General features: G+C 42.2%; 1 protein-coding gene across 6 annotated transcripts in view; it reads right to left on the bottom strand.

The window, feature by feature from the left end:
• Positions 1–5,078: 5,078 nt before the first annotated feature.
• PCMTD2 (protein-L-isoaspartate (D-aspartate) O-methyltransferase domain containing 2) overlaps positions 5,079–23,350 on the bottom strand; it is a 22,232-nt gene continuing 3,960 nt past the window's right edge. For 3 of the 6 annotated variants that reach the window (XM_017515690.1, XM_037733900.1, XM_017515692.2), the window contains exons 2-6: positions 19,208–19,538; positions 13,229–13,331; positions 11,943–12,114; positions 10,018–10,141; positions 5,079–6,200 (exon numbers count right to left, since the gene is read on the bottom strand). In XM_017515690.1, the coding sequence (XP_017371179.1) occupies positions 5,821–6,200; positions 10,018–10,141; positions 11,943–12,114; positions 13,229–13,331; positions 19,208–19,514 (1,086 nt within the window). In that variant the 5' untranslated portion in view covers positions 19,515–19,538 and the 3' untranslated portion in view covers positions 5,079–5,820. Of the gene's footprint in view, positions 6,201–10,017; positions 10,142–11,942; positions 12,115–13,228; positions 13,332–19,207; positions 19,539–20,585; positions 21,019–23,077; positions 23,241–23,350 lie in introns of those variants that run through there. The other 3 variants (XM_017515693.2, XM_037733901.1, XM_037733902.1) reach the window with 3 other exon arrangements.

Raw genomic sequence — 23,350 nt, 5'->3', positions numbered from 1 at the left:
GCCCCCTGCTGGCAGCTGGGACACTGCGGGGCCATCTTGCCCATAGTGTCCTGGCGGCACGCCCCCTGCTGGCTGCTTGGGACACTGCGGGGCCATCTTGTGCACAGTGTAGTGGAGGCATGCCCCCTGCTGCCTCTGTCTCAACTCTCCCCGTTTTGTCTGGTTTTTCTGCTCCTACCTTAGGTCCCCAACTTGCCTCTCTTTGGCTTGTGGGGCCTCCTTACTGTTGGTTAAGGCACATGTGTGGTGATCAATCTAAATCCACTGTGGTGGCTGGCTCCTTCCCGCCTCCCAGGAAGGCCCTACAGCAGTCACGTCTGTACCTCCTGTGCCTCCCTATCTCTTTCGGGTGCCCTTCCCTGCCCTAATCTGAGAAGAGAAATCCTCCCCGTGTTTCTCTTAAAAATGTCCCCTTTGTCCTTCTTGTCAGCATGTAGCTAGCAATTTTCTGACATTTTAACTGTAGAGTGAATGATGATTGGGGCATCCTAAGATGAGTTCTAGGGTGTTTCTCTCTGCATAGGTACCTCTTCTTCCTCCTACCCACAACTGACAAGCGCCCATCCACTCCAGCATTAGAGATGCTACTAATATATAAATTTTTGATGGTCCCTCCAGATGAGCCTTCCCATCATGTTCATGTCTAGCTATCTACTGACTAACAGAGCCCACTATCTTGTGTCTTTCCCAAAATAAGTGAAAGAACAATTCATTGGAAACCATAGGAAATAAAATGAATCTAGATGACAACCTTGCAACTTATACAAATAACCATTCAGAATCATAATTACACTAAAAATGCAAAACGATACAATTTCTAGAAGAGAACATAGAATAAAATCTATCTGCTCTTGGGTTCGGTGATGAATTTTAACAAACAACACAAACTGTCAATACACACCAAAAAATTAGATGGATTTTTTTTAATATTAAAAGTGTATACTCTGGAAAAGATCTTGTTAAGGGAATAAAAACACAAGCCACATATTGAAAGAAACTCTGCAAAATACAGATCTGAGAAAGAATTTGTATTCAATATACAAAACTATCTTAAAACCAAGTAAAGCAGCCCAATTATAGATGTACACAAATCTGGACACCTAACCAAAGGATTTAAGAGAAACCAGCCCCTTCAAAAGACTCCACCACTGATATCAACCATCTGCCTGAAGCTGCCTTTCCTTTCTTGCCTGATAAGAGGCCACCCATGACAGGGAGGGTCTGGACAGTATATAGTAGATGCACAGAGCAAGTTTTCATGTCCTCTGCTTCACCTTTTGATGTCAGAAGGCTGAAAACTTCACCCCTTACCCTGTCATCATGGTAACACTGCCATTTTTTTGTACATGGGAACTATGAGGAAGAAACTCAACTGCGATTGCACAATTTCTCCTTTCATAAATATTCATGACTACTCCTAGAGTTTATTAAATATTTGTATTTGGCCATTCCACTCAGCATAAATTTCTGTTTTCTTTATCTCTCCCTTGAAGTGTATGCTTCTGGCTTCTGGCTGGAGTCTAGGCTTCCCAGCCTATTAGAAGGACTACCCTGCAGGCTGCAACCCTTTACAGGAAGTAAATCTCTCACTGGGTGCAGTGACTCATGCCTGTAATCCCAGCAATTTGGGAGGCCAAGGCAAGTGAATCACCTGAGTTCAGGAGTTTGAGACCAGTCTGGCCAACATGGTGAAACCCTGTCTCTACTAAAAATACAAAAAATTAGCTGGGTGTTGTGGTGGGTGTCTATAATCCCAGCTAATTGGGAGGCTGAGGCAGGAGAATCACTTGAACCTGGGAGGTGGAGGTTGCAGTGAGCCAACATCACACCATTGCACTCCAGCCTGGGCAACAAGAGTTAAACACCTTCTCAAAAAAATAATTAATAAAAAAGAAATCTCTCCTTTCCAAATTTATGAACCACATCATTCTTTTTAGTTGATAGTGTTAAAAAGTTCAAAAAGACCTTCCATACTCTCCCACAGAAGCCCTAGAAACTGTCATTTTATTTTGGATGCCTGAGAACTTGTAATCAAATGACTAGAAATGTTGAAATTGTGCTTTACCAGCTATGTATCTCTTAATCCACTCAAGCAAATGTCAAAAATTAACCATCAGAACATTCATGCCTGATTCATGAATATGATTGTGTCCTTAACTGAAGGGAAACTTGGGACACAGAAACACGCACAGGGAAGGTTTGTGAAGCCTGGTGCTTTGCTATCATAAGCAAAGAAACTATCAGAAGCTGTAGAAAGGCCTGGAGCAGAAGCCTCCCTAGGTCCTTCAGAGGGAGCACAGTCCCACCAACAGCTTCATTCCAGACTCTGCACTTCAGAACTTGGAGACAACAAATGTGTGTGGACAAGGAGGGATGGGGCAGGGGTAGCCTCCCCGAAGCTCTCCCTGACTCTCCACCCCATTGTACCCAGAGCTGACCCTGAGCCTCCATCCTGCTGTCACTGGAGCCCAGAAAACTCAGGGCTAACCCAAAGCCCACCTCTCACACCTCCCCTGGCTCCTCCTCCAGCTACCCACATTTTGGAACAGCCATCGCGTCCCTTTAATCTCTAGTGAAGGTGCCTCAAGAAGGCACAGAGTGGCACAAGATGGTGCCTCACCTGTGTCCACTGGGCCCAGGCTGGCCCTTTAAGGAGGTGAGGGCATATCCCACTTCTCAGAGAGACCAGGGATAAGGCCAGAAAGGGGAGGGGGAAGTGTTTGGGGGGTGCTGTGGGCAAAGGATGCTGAGGGCAGCGGCACCTCCCCACAGGTGGAAGTGGAGCGGGTGAGGAGGAGCCTTCAGCCTCCCGCTGGACCAGACCTCTAACCACTGTATAGGTGCCACTTCTTGGGAGGTCAAGTCCCAGTCAAAGGTCAGCTCCAGAGATTTTATTTTTCCCAAAATGGACATGATGCAGCTGGCTGAGTCATGGTTCTAGAATTTTCAGGACTGAGCCTGCTCCCTGATGAAAGTGAGCAACACACCCTGGCAGTTCCTGTACAGCCGGTACCCAGAAGCACATACAATAAAAAAAAGAAAATATAAGCTCTTTGGGAGACTGATCCCAGGATTCCAACATCTAAATAACATTTGTGCTCTGGATAACTGAAAACAAGCAAAAAAAATATTTTTGCTCCTTAAGACAGCTGAATGTGGGAAAATTACGCCAAAACCATTACACGCCATCTGCAAAGCCCTATTCTCTTATGTACTTGGAGCTAGCCATTTCTCCATTTGTCCATTCCAATTCCACATTTATTAATGAAAAATAATGCCTTCTCTACATCTGTGAATGTTACATAATCAAGCAATAACAGAAATATTTGCTGAAAGTAAATACATGTTAGTAAAGAAAAGACATTCCTAAGGTTTTGAAAAGAACATATTCAAGAATTTGAATCCCACACAGGGTGCAGAAGCAATGCTAAGGATAAAATATCCTGACTACCTTTATTAACGTAATTTGTGTTCATCAGCTCATTAAAATCTATGTTTCAGATTCCTTGGATTTTTCCCAAGTTCCAGACTGATAAAAGTATTTTTACATATACATTTGATTCTTACATTACATACTTAATATCTCTAAACTTGAAATTTGTTTTGCACAAGTCTATGGCTTTATTACTTTTCAAAACAAAAGTCACATATTAAAATACAAACTACTCAAAAGTAAATAGCTGTCAAGATTGTGGTTTACGATATAGATCTTACAGACAATACAGACTATATTATGATTTCTCTGTTTGAAAACAGAAAGTAGTATATGATACTGAATTTCTGGTATAAGGTACACAGGAAACCTTACTTACAATCCTTTATTTTCATAAGATTATCACCAAACTATTTCTCACATATATTACAACCATATTTTTTAAACCAAATTCTGGTTTTAAAATCACAAACTGACAACACATAAATACGAAATGCTAGGAAATGTCTAATATATGAGGGAATTTACAATCTAGCATAAAGGCAAATGCGGTTTTTAAAAAATGCAGTCCATATACAAAATTAGTCAAGCCACCTAAAAAATTTCACAGATAACACTCATTTAATATTATGTCCAAAAATTTCCATGTGTCTACATATTAGTTAGAATAATGCCCACAAGGATGTCAAAACTACAAAACATTAGCAAGTAAATGTAAATCACACGTCTCTCTCTGAAAGAATGAAGCTTGACTAATGAGTTAAAAGGAAACAACTCTGAACTAACTTTCTTTAAAATGGCTAAAGTTGGCCCGTCTAGAGGAATACACGTTTTCCCAGCTATACATGCAAACTGTATTGTGCAGTAAAAATGACTCAGTTACTTACAAACACAGAAAAGATCAGCTAAGCTCTCAAAACCACAGAGACTCCCAAGAAGCTGAGGATTCAGATTAAAAATAAAATCTGGATAATTAATCCTACATCAACACTCTGAATTTATGTTTACTGTTAATAATTTATACTACTCTTTTCTTTGGGTAAAAAAAAAAAAAAGTTTTAAAAAGAACCAATGTTTTGGAACAAGCAATGTAACTCTGATCATCCTCCCACGTGCCTACCAAAAGGGCCGCTGTTCTTTGAGCCCTACCACTTAGTAGGACAGAGCTCTCCACACACAAGGCCCAGAGACGGCCGACTTCACAAGTTACTGTGAGTTACACTGTTCTCATGCAACACAGCTGCTAAAATACATACATTTGTTCTTATGAAAAATTACAAAACTAACAAATCTCTTTCTCTCTAGATTTATAAAAGATAGAATCTATGAATCAGTACTCCAATGTGATCACAGAAAAATAGCAAACTGAAGTCAAAAAGCATAGGCTGTCCATAATACAGTCCCGAATCTATTTCTTGCACTCCTAATACTTCCACCTGTTCTTAGGATGGAGGGTGTCAACACCTAAAATTGAGTAAAGAATCATCCCTACAGTTAGGGCAAATATAACTTTGCTTACTGCTCACACGCAGGAAAAAACTTGCTTTATTTTCCAGGATATTCTTTTAAGGGTTACTTGACAGTGGTTCTTTTAAAGATATCAAANAAAAAAAAAAAAAAAAAAAAAAAAAAAAAAAAAAAAAAAAAAAAAAAAAAAAAAAAAAAAAAAAAAAAAAAAAAAAAAAAAAACCCTCTTTGGAATTCTCCTGGAATTCCAGAAAGATTACCTGGCTGTTCATTCCTCCACCCCATCAAAAATTTTCCTTTGAAAAATTACACCTGACAACTCACATAAGATTTAATTAAGTTACTTAAAATAAGGGAGGGCTTCTCCATAATGTTTCCCCACTAGAAAACTAACAAGTTCAGTGATGCTCTGTGCCAGTAAATAAGTGGCACATATCATAAAAATTCAAACTTGGACACAGGTGTGTCACACCCACGAAAGATTGTATACATTTATAAGCTTGTGCTTTCACACTTTATAAGCAACACAGGTTAGTTTCTACTTCAGTTTTCATTTATAGTGAGTAACGTGCATGTTGTATCAGAAATGGTCGTCAGTCCCTCTTATGCACACTTACTAGTGTTTCATCATAGCTGAAAAAGAAACACCCTTATCTTTTTCTCTGTGAAGATCCTCTCCAATTTGGGAAAGCAGTCTTCTATGCAACGTAGGTCTTGTTGAATTATGTAAAGAAATCATACAACTAAACAAAATTTTAGAGGTCTATCAGGAACTAGAAAAAAACCATGACGTGGATGAGTCCAGCAGTTCCCTTCCCCACATCATCTGCTTCCAGGTCACTCTTCAACCGCACACAGGCAGCACAAGCTTCAAACTCAGCAATCTGCTCTTCCTCATTTCCCCCTTTCAAACCGGAGACTTATTTTTCTCTGTAATAAAGCAAGTAGTATTTCAGGGGATCTGGCAGAGGGAGGCTCAGGACCTTCTGGCGTAGGAAGTTCACTGGGGGGTCTGGCTTTGTTTCAGGCAGGGTCTTCTCTTCTTCTTCCCTCCGTTCCTCTTCCAAATCTTCACAGCTGTTGTCATCTGAGGGGTTGGAAATACGACTGGCAAAGACTTCTTTGTCCAAAAAGACAATTGTTTCCATTCGACGGCGGCGAACTCTCCTTCGCTTAAACCTGGGGGTGTTCTTTAGTCCGTTTCCGTTTTTGCTGACAGTTTCCTGATGAATAATCTTCTTAATGGTGCCCCGGATGGCAATGCGAGCCAAGTCCTGGAGGCTGCGAACTGCCACTGGTGCTGCAGCACAGAAGAATGACACACAGTCAGACTCATCTGAGTGACACCACCACACCTAAACATCTAAAAACCGTAACATCATTTGAATTAACTGGCAAATTTACGAATATGTTTTAAGAATATGAGAGAATGCTAAGCAAATGTCAATTAGTGCTCCAATTTACTGCTACTTTTCAAAAGATATTTTCAAATGACTTAATCCTTAACTTTGAAAGGAAAAGGAAGCAATATTGCTTGGCTATATTAATCAGTGCTGGAATTAAAACCTGGGTTACAGTTTGTTCTCATGACAGCCTAGTTTCATTACTATTAGTTGCTGTGTTCGTGTGTATATTAATACTCATCTACTAGTAATAGAGTGAATATGTCTCCAACATTCTTTTTTTTGAGACACAGTCTTACTCTGTCACCCAAGCTGGGGTGCAGTGGTACAATCTCAACTCACTTGAACCTCCATCTCCTGGGTTCAAGTGATCCCCCAGCATCAGCCTCCCCAGCAGCTGGGACTACAGGGACAGGCCACCATGCAGGCCAGGCTGTTCTCAAACTCCTGATGTCCAGTGATCCATCCGCCTGGGCCTCCCAAAGTGCTGGGATTACAGGGGTAAGCCACCATGCCTGGCCTAACATTCTTTTATCTATTAGTATTTTCATAGTTATTTACAAATTGAATATTTGTTCCTTTTTTAGTAAAGTAGGAAAATGCAAATCCAAACATTTTTTCAGAAAAAAACACACACCAAAGCACTCTTAGGAGGAAGATTTGACAATTGAAGCTCACAATTTCATGCTGGCAGTATTTCTCAAAGGGAGAGAAATTACATTAAACAGAAAAACAGCATCGCTTTTCCCTACAGGACTTAACTTCTCCAAAGAGTAACAGTCTGCACTACAGAGAGCGCTCTTGTGTTGTGTACAACATTTTTTTTTTTTTTTTTTGAGACGGAGTTTCGCTCGTGTTACCAGGCTGGAGTGCAGTGGCATGATCTTGGCTCACCACAACCTCCGCCTCCTGGGCTCAAGCAATTCTCCTGCCTCAGCCTCCCGAGCAGCTGGACTACAGCCGCACGCCACCATGCCCAGCTAATGTTTGTATTTTTAGTAGAGACGGGGTTTCACCATGTTGACCAGGATGGTCTTGATCTCTTGACCTCGTGATCCACCCACCTTGGCCTCCCAAAGTACTGGGATTATAGGCGTGAGCCACCACGCCCGGCCTGTGTACAACATTTATTACCAAAATCAGAGAGGCCTGCACAGAATCTCAGCAATCATCATTGTTCTTTGGAAGCCCTCAAACAGGCTTGTTTGTGTCCCGGTCTCTTGGCCCTGAATAAGTAGCACCTTCTCCCTTCAACCTTTCCTGCTTTTCTGACTCCATGGGCAAGGGGTCCCTTATCCTTTCTCCAGGACATGCTCTGGCACTTCCTTTGTCTCTTCATTGAATCACACGATCATGCCTCTTGCCCCATCTGTGCCCCAGCTCCTTCCTCAAGTACTGTCGTCCTTCCTTCCTTCATCATCTCACATCAAGATGATTTCCAGAGATACTGGGATCTGGCTGTTGCCCCAGAGGCTAAAACAACTCCTTCTGAAGCCCTCAGAGTCCCAGTCTTCAGCTTTGGCATCCCTAGATCTCAAGGTGTCGGCTTGGGATAAGGCACGTGGCACTCACTGCTCCCCTGGCCCAAGTCACAGCCCCTCTCTCTGATCTCCACAGCTCTTTTCTCTTGCAGGCTCTTCCTCTTCCAGCCAGCCTAGTCGTGCGCCTAAGGTTCCAATTTCTACCATTTCGCCTTCTAGGTATGACTGCTAGTCCTTGGTTTTACCTCCATTCTGTGGTTTTAAATGACAGAGGCCAGCCAACAGCTCCCAAGGTTCTAATCCAGTCCTGACCAGGATCCTGAGCCTCCCACAGGCCCAGGTCTACAACAGACAATGAACACCTCAGGCTCACATGTCCTTCCTCAGACGGACTGTATCATTGTATGTATCATTCAATCTTCTCCACTGTAGAAACCAGTGCCTTAGTTTTCATCTTTATCTCTCGCCTGGAAAATTCCAACAGCTTTCCACTGGTTCCTGCTTCCAATGTGTCCTGTGTCCATTCAATCAGAGAGCTAACCTAACCCCCTCACGCCACACACATCTACACTCACACGACCCCACGCCACATGACCCTGTATCGTGCAGGTCTAAACTTACACACCCCACCCCACGCCATCTACACTCACATCATCCCATAGCATGTATGTCTACACTCACAGAGTTTTCTACTCCACTGTCTTCACAAACATGACTTTACTAGTCTAGGAAACTCTGGCCCAGGAAAAGAAAACGTGCAAATAACTTGGTGGGTCACTTAAGAAACTCTAAAAGCATCACATTAATGGTGATCATCTAACACTCTCTTCAAAGCTATCTCCTCAAAACAAGCATCCCAAGTGCCCACCACATTGTCATGATTCTTAATCAGGCCACATGAAACCCTCATAGGGAAAGACTCATTTTCAACCAGACCCTAAAAAATTCTCATAAGTACCGCAAAGATGTCCTTGCCTTCCCACACTCTGCTGAGGCTCTGAAGCTGGTGCCCTCCCCACCAAGAGCAGCACTTACTTAAAAAGGTTATTCTGGTGAGATTTTCAGAGCACGCATTTGACAGATTCACCCTCCACCCAACCACCAGGCTTAGCCAGGATACACAGGCACTGCATCTTTTATTTAATGTATCTGATAGCTTTCTCCAGCCTACATGATAAGCCCAATTCTAACCTACATACCAGTAGTTTCTACCACCTGTCTCAACCCTGACTGCACGGGGGAACACGCGCTTTGACTTCTATCCTGCCGTTGCTGACACTTTTCTCCCCTTTTTTCTGTTTAGGGAATTCCTTTTTGCCCTCGAAGGCCAAGCACATACATCACCCTCTGCCAAACCTGCCCTAATTACCCTAACTCTTTTGCATACCCTATTGTTGCTCATTATCAAATTTCAAGAATCGTGTCTATTTCTTAGGACCTGTACTTAGCAGAGACCAAAACAAAGTGTAATCATTTAATAAATGATTCCTAATAAATTAAAAAACATTTCTGGAAGAGATTTGCCAAAATGTTATTGTCTCTGGGTGGGACTATGCACAACTTTTTTCCTTCCTATTATTTTTTGCATTTTCCAAATTTTCTAAATGATCAGAGCATCTTCCATGTGAGTTGTTTAAATTTTAAAATATTAGGACGTTTTGCTGTTATGCTGGCCCTGGTATCGGTTCCTTGCTCAGTCTGCATCCTGAACTAGTGAAACACAAAGGCTTGGCTGTGGAAGCTTCCACAGAAAGTCTCCTATCCACACTCTAGTAGATTAGCTGCAATGTGTTCCCTTCATCTACCCACGAGGCAGCAGGCGCTAAGCAGCCCTGGGGAGCAGAAGCCCCTGACTCTGTAGGAACTCTCTGGCTGATGGCTCTCTCTGTAGAACCTCTCCTAGTGGAGGTGGCAAATAGGCTAAGTCCCCTATGTGGCAAAATGAGCTCCCTTTTATGTGTGTCCTTTGCTTTCAATGGCGTGACCAACAACAGCTCTTTGTATATTTCAAAGATGGCTAAAACAACCTGAAATAGGCTAAAAATAGATTATAATTTTTTAAATGCCTGAAATTGCTTGTAGAATTTTAAAGTTTCAGCATGGGAGTGGTGCTGTTTACTATCAGAAGGTTCTTTGTAAATTTTGTTTCCTTTTAAAATCTAATGAGATGAAAAAGATCTAAAAGATAAAATAAGTAAAGACTGGTAGATTGGTAGACGACTGGTATACTCACGCAACTGGACAAGTCTTGGTTTTCCTGACTCTGAATGGCAGGGCTGGATCAGAGGAGCAAAAGAAACAGCCAGTATCTTTTTGGTTTCCCAAGCTGAAGGACCGGTGCGTGTTATCTTAGTCAACTATCCAAGAGACAAAATGAGAATATTCAAAATATTTGGCTACTATATAGCTCATATTTAAATATAATCATTCCTATACATACTATAAAAATACATAGATATGCTTACAATAAAATGAAGTATTTTGACATACAGACCCCTAATGAGATGTGCCATGAAATACATCTATCTTATGAATATGCCTGCAAAAATGCTAAATCTGAATATATTCAGGCCCTAGGCCTAAGTTCTGTTTATAGGAAATAGATATTAAAGACAAACTAGTTACAGGATAGCAAGAGGAAACAACCACACAGAGAATGTGGGGACGAGCCTTGCCCTGACATCACCCCCACGAAAGCACTGGGATCTGGTGGCTTAACATACTGCAGTGTAGGTCATCAAACATTTCTTTTGAATTAAAGTATTAGGAGCACCAGAGAACCCACTTAGACACGACCCTCTGTGTGCTCCACGTGGCTCGGTCAGTCTCCAAGTGGCCTACACAGGTCACGGAACTATTTTTCATCAATTCTTTCATGCTTGTCTTTTCTAAAAATATCAAAGTCAGTAAATCCACTAAAAACTAAGATTCTACGTCATGAATTTATAACTTAAAGGACTAAGTAGCTATGCACTAGGTAAACATCAACTAACATTCTTGTATATCAGCAAAACTTGTGTTTATTTAAACATTTTTAAAAGTAGACTTTCTAATTATAATGAAAAACAAGTATTTCAATATAATCAATAAATGATGTATGAAACCTTAAATGAAACTATAAACCCCTATTTCATATTCTAGATAAGCAGATGAAACATTGTAAAGATGTCCGCAATCCTCAAAGTAATCGAGATGATACAATTCGAATAAAAAATCCAATGCATTTTTATATAGCAACAAAGATTTCTCATATCACTTGCATTAGTAAAGACATCTAAAACAATCTTCTGCCAGGTGTGATGGCTCATGCCAACAACTCGTGAAAGGACTGCTGAAGCGAGGAGTTTGCAATCAGCCTGGGCAACACAGTGAGAACCTGTCACTAAAAAAATAAAATTAGCGGGGCATGGCAGCATGTGCCTGTAGTGCCAGCTACTTGGGACGCTGAGGCGGAAGGATCACTTGAGCCCAGGAGTTTGAGGTTACAGTGTGCTCCAGCCTAGATGACAGAGAAAGATCCCATCTCCAAATTTTTATTAAAACAATTAAAAACTCCTAATTTTTATTGGTTTTTTTCCTAGTTCTTTATGACTGAGAGGCATTCTTCTTGGTGACCAACTCGTGTCTGTACCCAGTGAAATACAGTAACACAGACAAACATGCATGACCAAACGGCAAACCTGGACAAGACTCTCACTAAGCAAAGGGTTCCTGTACAATGCATAACATCAAGGCATTTATCAATTAGACTAACAATGAGAATACATTTATTCCAATAATTTTATATATAATTCTAGTAACAGAACAATTATAACAGATTAACAGTTAGAATTAAAACTCAGAGCAGCTGGGGGGAAAGAGGGGAAGGAGAAGGGGAAAGAAGAGGGAGGTGAGGGGGAAGAGATAGAAGAAGGAAAAGAAAGAGAAGGAAGACGGAGAAAAGAGTTTCACGTGTAGTCTCTGAAGTACGTACCTGACTCAGGTTCTGGCCCCACCTAGGATACCTGTATGACCTCCCAAGCTCCCTCACCTGTCCCTGCCTCTGGTTACTAATTTGTGAAATGCAGGAATTTCTTAAAAGGGTAAGTATACATAAACTGCCCAGAACAGACCTTGGCAAACAGTGTGCAAAAATGTCAGTTATGAAGGGAATCTGACCTTCTCTTCCAGTGGCATGACAAGGATCCCTCCCACTTTGAGAAGATTTTTCATGTACTCTTCATGCTCTTTCTGCACACCAGCCCCACAGTATACACGATCATACTGAGAACAATCCGGAGAAATCTCCAGGCAATTCCCAATAACAAAGGAGGGTTCACAGAAGTCAAACCTGGAAGTACAAAATGTTTCCTGCAACTAAAGGTATCACATTGTAACAAGTATACACAGTAAATCTATGCTAACCACAGATTAAAATCCCAAAGCAATGTAACACAGTTTACAGAGCCAGGGAGCTGGAAGAAAAGAATTACAAACATCCAAGAATTACTTCCAAAAAGAATTTCACTTTATATCTAGAACTCTAGAAATGCCAAACAAAATAGTATGAAAGTAAATATCAAAAGTATTACCCAAATTTAACACAATCTCTAGTCACCGCTGTCTTTGTCATCTTCTTATCATCTTGTGTAAGATCTATTAATACCACACAATGAGTGAGATGTGGGGGTGGTGAAACTGCATTTGGGGTTTCTAAAAATTTTAATCCCTCAAATAAGAACTGTAATGCCTTATTTTAAAATGGCAAAAGCTAGTTACATATACTGTTTGGAGACAAATGCAACGATTTTATTTCAGAAACGAGGTGGTAAAAAGTTATCTTAAAGAGGAAACATGAAAATTGAGCAAAATGAACATTTTGTGTTTTCTTCTATTCTTATATTGGTGAGAAATTACTTTTATGTAGGTGTAACATTTAGAAAAACCTAAAACCCTCAAAAACACAGAATATTTTTAAAAGTTAGAGCAGACACATGGCATCATCTCCTACCACAGTGGTTTTCTTTGTTGTTGTTCTTTTCTTTTTTTTTTTTGAGATGGAGTTTCGCTCGTTGCCCAAGCTGAAGTGCAATGGCACGATCTTGGCTCACCACAACCTCCGCCTCCTAGGTTCAAGTGATTCTCCTGCCTCAGCCTCCCGAGTAGCCGGGATTACAGGTATGTGCCACCACGTCCAGCTAATTTTTTTTTTTTTTAATAGAGATGGTGTTTCTCCATGTTGGTCAGGCTGGTCTCGAACTCCAGACCTCAGGTGATCCACCCGTCTCAGCCTCCCAAAGTGCTGGGATTACAGGCGTAAGCCACTGCACCCCGCCCATCCTACCATAGTTTAATCATGTTTGCTGGCACATGAACACTAATAAGCTGATTTCTTTCTATCTGATCAAAAGTTTGTAAAATTATAATTCACATTCTCTGACCCAATGGATATTATTTCATCTTACTTGTCAAAACTATCACTTGTTCTAATGAAGAAGTCCAGTTTCTGCTTTGCATACTCTATCACATCCGAATGAAGCTCGACCCCATGGTTCACACCAAAAGGACCTAGACGGTTTAAGAAGAAAACATGTAAAAACAGAACAAGAACTCTTGCTCATTCGTTTGCTTCTCTCTTATCAACTGTAACACAGCTGATTTAACATGTATAATTACAGAAATTCACAAAGTTTTGAGGTCTCATCACATTACCACGGCTCACCACATCATAAATACTTGTTCTGATGCCTGGGCTTCTCTACCCTCAAACTTTTAAAGAATCATTTGAAAATGGAAAAAAACAACTGCTCAAGTCTAACTAATGAATTAAAGAAGAAACATGTATTTGCAAGCGAAACGGACATAGGCCTCACCTGTTTATTCAGAGGTAACATTGAAGATGATTCTGTTTTCCCTGAAAGGTTCCCCAAAACACTCAGATGTATACATTTTAATATTCACAAAACAGGGTTCAATCATCGTCTTTAAAATAAAACTATGCTTCCAAGTCACAATAAAACATGTTTTACATCAAAGGATATTTACCAGTAATTTGAAATACAAGTGAGAAATGTTACAAGTCTACTTAATGATGAAAGTGCTCCCTCCATATAAAACTGCCCCTATGTTAAGTGAGAACAAAGTACTGACACTCAGCATAGATGAGTCTCTCTGTTGTGGGAATCCACTTACACAAAGGTAGAAATCAGGCAAAATTCATTTGTGCTGAGAAGGCAAAACAGTCATCAGCTTTCTGGAAGGGGAGTACAACAGTGGTAACCTTTCCAGAAGGAGGAGAAGGCAGTGGAGCCTTCCTGGGGTGCTGTTTCTACTCTGCATCTTGTTCTGGGTGGAGTTTATATGGAGATGGATGCATACGTAAAAGTCCACCAGAATTCACACTTCACGCTTATTCATTTACCTTTAATTTTTTAAATCTACATGTAAAAATTGACAGGGCATGCAGGACTTCATGTAGTAGACAGATACACCACAGTGATCTATAATCTAGCAGAAATGCTGATACATGAACAACCTTCTGTGCATCCCACACCTTTGCATCTTGCCGCATGGGTCTTCCTGGTACAACAGCCACCCGCCCAGGACAAGGCTTCTCTGGCTCCCGTTTGGACAGCTGTACCTGCTGCTCTTTTCTCTCACCGTATTTCATACACAGAGCTGCTGCTAAAACATTACCTCATCAAAATACACCCTACCTGAGAGTCCATCTTTTCACTATTTACAACATCAAATCCTGAATTACTCTGAACTTCAAGACCTTCTGCCAACTCTCTGACTTCAATTCCCATGACTCTGTCACTATGCCAGAGACCAAAAAAAGCTGCTTGATTTTTCACACTCATCTTATTTTCACTGACCCCTCACCATCATTATCAAATACTTAATAAGCAGTTAATTCTAATAACAAATATGAGATACGGTTCCTATTCCCAAGAGGCTTAACACCAAATAATAGTAACACAAACCCCTCCACCCACCTGCTTAATAAAAAGATGACTAGCGGGGGAAGGAGGACACAGGGTGGCCGGGAGGTGTTAGCCACACGGCACCTGGGACACAGCACTGAAGCCAGATCTGCAAGACCCCCCTGGGAAAGCCACTCCCAGGTATGCCCTGCTTCCTGATCACACAGCAGTTTTCACGTAGGTTACTTATGAGTCACCTTTTTTTTTTTTTTTTTTTGAGACAGACTATCTCACTCTGTTGCCCAGGCTGGAGTGCAATGGCACGATCTTGGCTCACAGCAACCTCCACCTCCTGGATTCAAGCAGTTCTCCTGCCTCAGCCTCACAAGTAGTTGGCCACTGCATCCAGCTAATTTTTATATTTTTAGTACAGACAGGGTTTCACCATGTTGGCCAGGCTGGTCTCGAACTCGTGACCTCAGATGATCCACCCACCTCGGCCTCCCAAAGTGCTGGGATTACAGGCCTGAGCCACCACGCCCAGCCTGAGTCCCCATCTCTTAAGTAGCTATTGTATTCTCCCCTGGCTGATGACAAACAAAGGTAGGGACAGCCTTGAGCAAAGCGGAGAGGAGCCCACAGAGCAAGCACAGGAACATGGCTGACCCAGGATGCAGCTCAGACCTTGTGAAAGGCAGTGGGTTCGCAGTAAGAAACTGGCAGATAAGAGATTCACGTTCACAGGCACCGGGAAGCCGATGAGGTTTCACTCTGGAGTGCTTTGCACAAAATGCTGTTAAGGCTGAATAAGCTGCAGCGTCTGGAGGCACAGCCGAGATACGCGTCCATGACAGCAACACCCTAAAGTCACTTCCTTCAGCTGCGTCAAAGCAGCATGTCACATCCATTACAGCAGAGAACAGGCCTTTCCTTCCTTCAGACCTCTCTCCTCCCGAAATCCAGTAAAATTCCCAGTAAACAGGGGATTCAGAAAAGAGAAGCAATAACATCAAGTTGGAAGGCCTCTCTTTTTTTTTTTTTTTTTTTTTTTGAGACGGAGTTTCACTCTTGTTCCCCAGGCTGGAGTGCAATGGCGCGATCTCAGCTCACCGCAACCTCCGCCTCCCGGGTTCAGGCAATTCTCCTGCCTCAGCCTCCTGAGTCGCTGGGATTACAGGCACGCACCACCATGCCCAGCTAATTTTTTGTATTTTTAGTAGAGACGGGGTTTCACCATGTTGACCAGGATGGTCTCGATCTCTTGACCTCGTGATCCACCCGCCTCGGCCTCCCACAGTGCTGGGATTACAGGCTTGAGCCACCGCGCCCGGCCCGGAAGGCCTCTCTTTATAACTTCTAGAGGACGCCAAGTACAGCAAAGCCCGTTCAGGCCTACTTTTTTTTTTTTTTTTTTTTTTTTGAGATGGAGTCTTGTTCTGTCACCCAGGCTGGAGTGCAGTGGCACGATCTCTGCTCACTGCAGACTCCATCTCCTGGGTTCAAGTGACTCACCTGCCTCAGCCTCCCAAGTAGCTGGGATTATAGGCATGCACCACCACACCCGGCTAAATTTTTATATTTTTGGTAGAGACAGGGTTTCACCATGTCGGCCAGGTTGGTCTCAAACTCCTGACCTCAAGTGATCTGCCAGCCTTGGCCTCACAAAGTGCTGAGATTATGGGCGTGTGAGCCTCTGTGCCTGGCCACTTCAGGATTACTTTAAGTCATCTTTTCCTAAGCATTTTGGCTCTTTTCAATAGCATTTCTAATTGAGTCAGCTTGATCACCTATTTCTCCCCAAGATTCTACCTTAGTTCCAATTTTTCGGCTACAATGGAGGAAATCACAGTTCCCAAATTCAAAAATGATAAATAATCTGAGCACTGTGTTGTCTTCTGAAAGCACAGGGGCCACAACAGTCTCAATTGAAGAGAAATTAAGGTCAAAAAGCATTACAAAAATCTACACACTGTTATATCTGAAGGTGGCAATCTACAGCCAAAAGCCAAATAATCAGTCCCAAAACTTCACCAAATTCCAATTTATACAAACTTATAAAGAAACCCAAATTCTCATTCCACATCCACCTAGGCTGGAGTGCACTGGTGCAATCATAGCTCACTGCAGTCTTGAACTCCTGGGTTTAAGCAACCCTCCAGCCTCGGCCTCCCAAAGGGCTGGGATTACAGGCATGAACCACCAAGCCCAGCCACATTCTTGATGTTTCCTTCACAACCATATATAGTCCATCCATAAATCCTGGCAGTTCTAACAGGATTTGAAAACAATATAGACTCCAGCTTCTCTGCACTGGTTTCATCCAGTATCTCTTACCCAGCTTGCCACAGCAGCCTGGCCCCTGCTTCCTCTTTAGAGCAAGGTTGTACAGTATAAATCGGCTCCTATCACTGCTCTGGCAAAACCATTCCATCTTACTGAGTTAAAAACGGATGCCTTTCCCCAGCTGTTCCATTTTGCACCAAGTGACATTTTTCCTCAGTTGTTTGATACTGTAATTGTTAAAAATAGCCAATATTCCCATGTGCAGAATTCCCTCACAACTCATTTGTTTGGGAAAATAGGCTAAATAGCTTCAAATCATATAACCTATGAAATCCCTTCCATCTCTGAAATTAATTTTAAAATCTACAGGTATTACTCTTACTATTAAAACAACAAAGCAGGCCATGCATGATGGTTCATGCCTGTAATCCCAGCACTTTGGGAGGCTGAGGCAGGTGGACAGCTTGCACCCAGGAGTTTGAGGCCAGCCTGGGAAACATGGCGAGACCCCGTCTCTAAACACAATTTAAAAATTAGCCAAGCATGATGGTGTGTGCCTGTGGCCCTAGGTACTCAGGAGGATTGCTAGAGCCCAGGAGGTCAAGGCTGCAGTAAGCCTTGCTCACATCACGGCAATCCAGCCTAGACCATAGAGCAAGACTCAGTCAAAACAAAAACAAAAACAGAACCCAACACGACAAAAACTGCTTAGAAGTACTTTAACCCCACCGACCCACCCAGGAGGGGCTGCCAGGGTGCTGGAGCGGGTGTCAGGGTTCGAGGCTGCCTAGTCAGGCGAGGCCTCCTGCCGCCCGCGATGGGGTCCCCCCTTGGACCAACACCCCCATATCACTTCAGAGTGTTGGCCCCACAGACGTAGATGGGCAAGATACTAAATACTTTTCTTGGAATACATCATCTTGATTGAAAACTGCCAGGATATTTTTGAAAAAATAGCTCACTAGCTGGCTGGGCTGGAGTGCAGTGGCGTGATCTCAGCTCACTGCAACCTTCACCTCTGGTTCAAGCAGTTTCCTGCCTCAGTCTCCCTAGCTGGGATTATAGTTTCAGGTTCTTTTCCTGTCAAATAAAGAAATGAAATAGAAGTAGAATCTACTGAAGGGCGTTTATGAATATTTATAGAGATTAAGCATGTGAAGGATTTACTATATTGCCTTGTAAATTCTTAATCATTGGCTGTTGATAATTAGATGATGTTAATATTGTAGACAGTCAGCCCCATCATAACAGACGTGACCTTTGGTAAGTCATATGACATATCTTAATAAAGGTCAAGAGCTAAGAACCTGGAAAATCTCATTCGGTAGACTTCCCATGGAATTCTGTAGAAATGTGGATAGCAATCAGTTTCTCAGTCTTCCCGGGAAAATGCCAAATAGAGTAAATGTATAAAGATAACAATTACTATTTTGACATTGTCCTTGAGAGGCTAGATGACAGTAAGTGTGTGTTCTTGAAAACCTGTATTTCTATATTCTTTCAGTTATGTAAGTGACCATTATTAGTTTACATCACTGTACAGGGGTCTGGCTGGCATAACAAGATGCTGAAGTGTTTTCAATGCATGAGGCCAGTATTCCTGTGTGACTCAGTGCATTGTTTACTAATGACATTAAGTGTAGGGCAGCTCATTTAAAAATTGGTGTATTGTACAAAACGAACCCGATTTAAAATAAGACCATGTATTTTATTTAATCCAAAAATTAATGTTCCTGAAGAAAATGCAAACCCATTTTAATGGTTACTATGTAATTCTAATAAAAATATCTGGCAAAAATGAAAAAACAAAACAAAAAAAAGAAGTACTTTAACTCCAGAAGGACTTTAAAGTTAATTATCATTGGTTTAGAGAAAGAGTGACAAGGGAGACTGATTAAATTAAATCAAGAAATCATAGGGGGGTCAAGATTTACACAACGGTCTTTGTTCTCCACTGTCCAGAGGGTAGGTGCACAGTACAGACTGTGGGAAGTTCAGGCAGAGGGGACAGGGAACAAGAGGGGTCCCTCTGGAGAACCTGGGGCCCAAGAGAGCCATGCAGGCCTTCCTCCCTCCTCGCTCTATCCACCACCCAGTGATGTGTCAACGTCAGGTAACTACTGGGAAGGCTGTGGTCTCCACCCAGGTGGGCCATCAGCAGACTACATTTTCTGTCAAAGGAGATGCCTCCGTCCCTGAAACAGATGAGTTTTCAGACTCTCCTTCCACACTTACCCAGAATGAGGCCCACCATGGAGCTGAGGTACCCAGTACCACTGCCCAGGTTCAGAAATGAGAGTCCAGGCTGCAGATCTAGGGCTTCCATCACCTCCGAGTAGATGCACGGGGCTGAGAGGTGAATGTTTCCATGCTTCCATGCCAAGTCTTTATAAGCATTTTCTTTAAATTCTTCAAGATAATAGTCAGCACGATCGACAGCTCGGAAAGCCTGCTCTACCAGTTCAGTCCGGATATACTGTGCTTCTTTCAAATTATCTATCAGCTCATCATTGTCTTCACCAGCACTCACAGCACCGCCCATGTTCAAGATTACACTTAGGCAATACTATAATCAAAAATTTTTAAAAAGAGCTATTTATGTTAAAGGTAAGAGCAGAACAATAAAAGTTCTAAACAGATACCAATTTCAAATGCTGATTTCTGAAAATAATAATCTTTTGTCAACACCCACCTCACCACCACCCAGAGTTGCCAGACTTAGAAGAAAAAAAAATCTCAGTTCAATTGAAAATTCAAGTAAACAATACTAAAAATTGTTTGATGTTTATTTGAAATTCTAATTTAGGCCGGGAGCAGGAGCTCATGCCTACAATCCCAGCACTTTGGGAGGCCAAGCCAGGCGGATCACCTGAGGTCTGGAGTTCAAGACCAGCCTGGCCAACATGGTGAAACCCCATCTCTACTAAAAACACAAAAATTAGCCAGGCGTGGTGACGCATGCCTGTAATCCCAGCTACTTGTGAGGCTGAGGCAGAAGAATTGCTTGAACCCGGGAGGCGGAGGTTGCAGCGAGCAGAGATTGTGCCACTGCACTCTAGCCTGGGCAACAGAGCAAGACTCTGTCTCAAAAAAAAAAAAAAAAAAAAAACAAAGAAAAAGAAAATTTAGTGGTGTCCTATATTGCATCTGGGAACTCTACATCCCTAACATACACAAAAGTACCCACCCAAGTCAAGCAATCCATTCGACCTGTTGATTTGGATATTTTGATGTTCAAATTTTAGACAAAACATCAAGAAAACACTCTTCCCAAATACAACATACTATGACAAATACCTTCTTCTAACAAATGCAAAATCAGCTTCCTGGCTCAGGTTTAAGTGTAGGAGGGGGGGCACTACCAGAACTTCCTATAGCCCCTTCTCAATTGCATGATATGCAGCTTTCCCAGCTCTTTAAAAATAACAACTACTTGTCTTACCTTCTCCCAAGCTGCCTTCAAGAAGAAAAAGTGCAGCAGGTGTCACCTCTGAGCCTAACTATTAAAATATACAGTGTAGCTTCACCTAATTCACATGAAAACATTCTTTCACGTGGAGAAGTCTTACTCTTCTTAAAGCTACAAAAATATCCTTTCCAATTTTATACTTACCCCATGTAACTTTTTCAAAGCTTTAACTTCACATAAAATGGTAATGCTTTACAAAACGCCAGATACAGATTGTTGGGGAAGAAGACCACCAGACCTCATGAAGACATTTCCATGAACACAACCTTTTTAAAAACCTGTTATAATTATGATGAAGTTCATTCTTGCTTTCCTCCTCACATTCTTCTGGATTTCTAACAGTGGGATGAGGATAATAAAGAAATACTGGCGGGTGCTGAGGGGGCAGCGGGCAGATTTCATACACACCCATGTACACAACTGGTGACAGTGGTGGGAGAGGTTTTCCCAGGAGTGAAAATAATCACATAGTTTCTTGCAAGTGAACAAAAAGTGTGAAGGGTATGGCTTAACACAAATTATCTTCTGTTTTTATGGTGGAATACTCAGTCTTCATAATCAAGATTTTAGAGCTAAATGTTAGGGTTTTTTTTTTTTTTTTGGTTTAAAACTTATTTTTTTCTTATTCCTAATTAAAATTTTTTTTTAATTTATTTTATTGCATTTTAGGTTTTGGGGTACATGTGAAGAACATGCAAGATTGCTGCATAGGTACACCCGTCGCAGTGTGATTTGCTGCCTTCCTCCCCATCACCTATATCTGGCATTTCTCCCCATGCTCTCTCTCCTCAACTCCCCACCCCCCACTGTCCCTTCCCTATTTCCCCCCAACAGACCCCAGATTTTGCAAATCAATAGGATGGTCCAGTCATTAAACTTTCACACCCTTTTTGAATTTTTTGAATTGTTTTGGAGCCCTTGTTGGATTATGGTCCATAGCCAGTTGACTTAGACTTAGAGGAGTTAAGTCCTAATGAGGTCGAGTTTAATCCTGGATAAGCCACTGAGTTCTGAGGCTACACCCATAGCCTAGCACAGTCATCTTAAAATTTAGGTCAGTGGTTAAAAGCGGAATCAGGTGTTTGGATGCTTAAGGATCTATTTAGGAAACGAGCTGGAAATCACATACCCTGCTCAGTGAAAGCCACCTCTTCACCCAGAAGCCTGTATATAACGTTCTATCATCCTATCTCAATACCACATCTTTAGAAGGTATCCACAAACTGTATGTTGGATAGGTCTCACTTTCATTTTCTACTAAGTCACTATCATTTATTTTGAACTCTGCCTTAATTTGAAAGTTCAGACGGCTTCTTAGTAAAAACAGCTGGCAAGTGTTTTCTAGGACCCACCTCTCCGTCACGGCCTCATTCACACATCGCAGCACTAAGGGGCAAACTGGAGCTGGTCGGTTCATTTGTTCACGATCACACAGTTTGTGAGGAGGGCACTGGATTCAAACCCAGGGCTGTACAGCAAAAAGCCTGTGTTTCTAATACCATGCCAAGTAAAAATACTCAAGACAGCAATGTTCTTTACCACACAACACTTTGGTAATCTTTTGACTATGGGATAATCCTATCTATATCTATTGCCATTGGTAGGGTGCATGTGAATATCTGTGGGTCTGATATTTATTACCATCTTTGCCTGGTAATCTAACACTCCCTCACACTGTAAACCATGGCTGTTAACAACAGACTGTGGATGTGATCAGTCATCATGTCACCAAAAACACTGACAACAAACTATGCTCTTTGCAAAACCAAATCCTATCACTTTCACCTGGATTCTACAATCCAGTCAAATCCAGTTTTTCAAAGTAAAAGTGTAGAATCATTTTTAGAATGCTGGACTCGATTATACCGTGCACATTATCTGCTGTAATCCTTAGTATTATTCACTGCTCTTCAGTGACTAGCAACAGTCCATAACAGCCTTGCTGCTCCTTACAATACCAACTACCAGGGCACATGAGGAACACTTGCTGAGTGGCAGCAGGCATGGGAAGGTCTCAGAATTGATACCTGAGGGGGTCGTGATCGTGGCTGTGTCAAAACAAGCACGAACCTATGGTAATGGCAATTTGGGACGCTACACACAGGAGACCACAATCCAACCTGGATGTCACTTCTTAAGGGGAATATGGACAAAGCAATTCACTGTCAAAGACAGGTGGGGAAAAGAACCCACAGCCACAGCTCCTTTGGGCAGAGTCATCTCACACACTCACACACACACACACACACACACACACACACACACACACACACACAGATTTCTCACCTAGAAAACCAGAACTCTTACACGGAAGGCAAAGGGACATTTTTCAAATACAGATGGTCTCCAACCTAGGATGGTTCAACTTAAGGTTTAACGATGTGTTTACTGGGCTGCAACCCCATCCTAAGTCGAGCAGCATGTGTACCTGAAAGGCTGTCACATGCACACTATTAACGGGCCTAACAAAAGTCAGACCAGCGGTACGTGTTGCAGACGCCACCTAAATACAGAGAGGCTTTCTAACAACTGAAGTTGCAAAGAATGAAAGGAGCCCCCAGCCAAGTTCCACTGGAGGTACGAGCCGGCGTGGGGCAGGGGGAAAGGCACTGGCCTCAGCAGCTGCACCCCATCACCTCTGAGGTCTCCTCTCATCACCTGAGTACACAGCTCTGTTTCCCCCAAGCACGACCACAACAATTTCTGAGTTGCTGCTGGCACCTCAACTTCACTAATTCTGGAAGGACAGCCTATCAAATGCCCAGCTCGGAGTTGCTTAGCCATTCCCGTGTGAGAAGAAAAAGGAAAACTATTCACACGAGTACAGAGGGGGGGACATTCAGCTGACCTATGTGAGGGGCACACGAGTAAAGGGGGGACATTCAGCTGACCTATGTGAGGGGCACACG

The sequence above is a fragment of the Cebus imitator genome, unplaced genomic scaffold (genome assembly GCF_001604975.1).
Source record: "Cebus imitator isolate Cc_AM_T3 unplaced genomic scaffold, Cebus_imitator-1.0 Scaffold555, whole genome shotgun sequence".
In the NCBI taxonomy this organism is placed as follows: Eukaryota; Metazoa; Chordata; class Mammalia; order Primates; family Cebidae; genus Cebus; species Cebus imitator.
The sequence above is the reverse complement of the archived record's forward strand: the minus strand, read 5'-3'. Positions and strand labels throughout refer to the sequence as shown.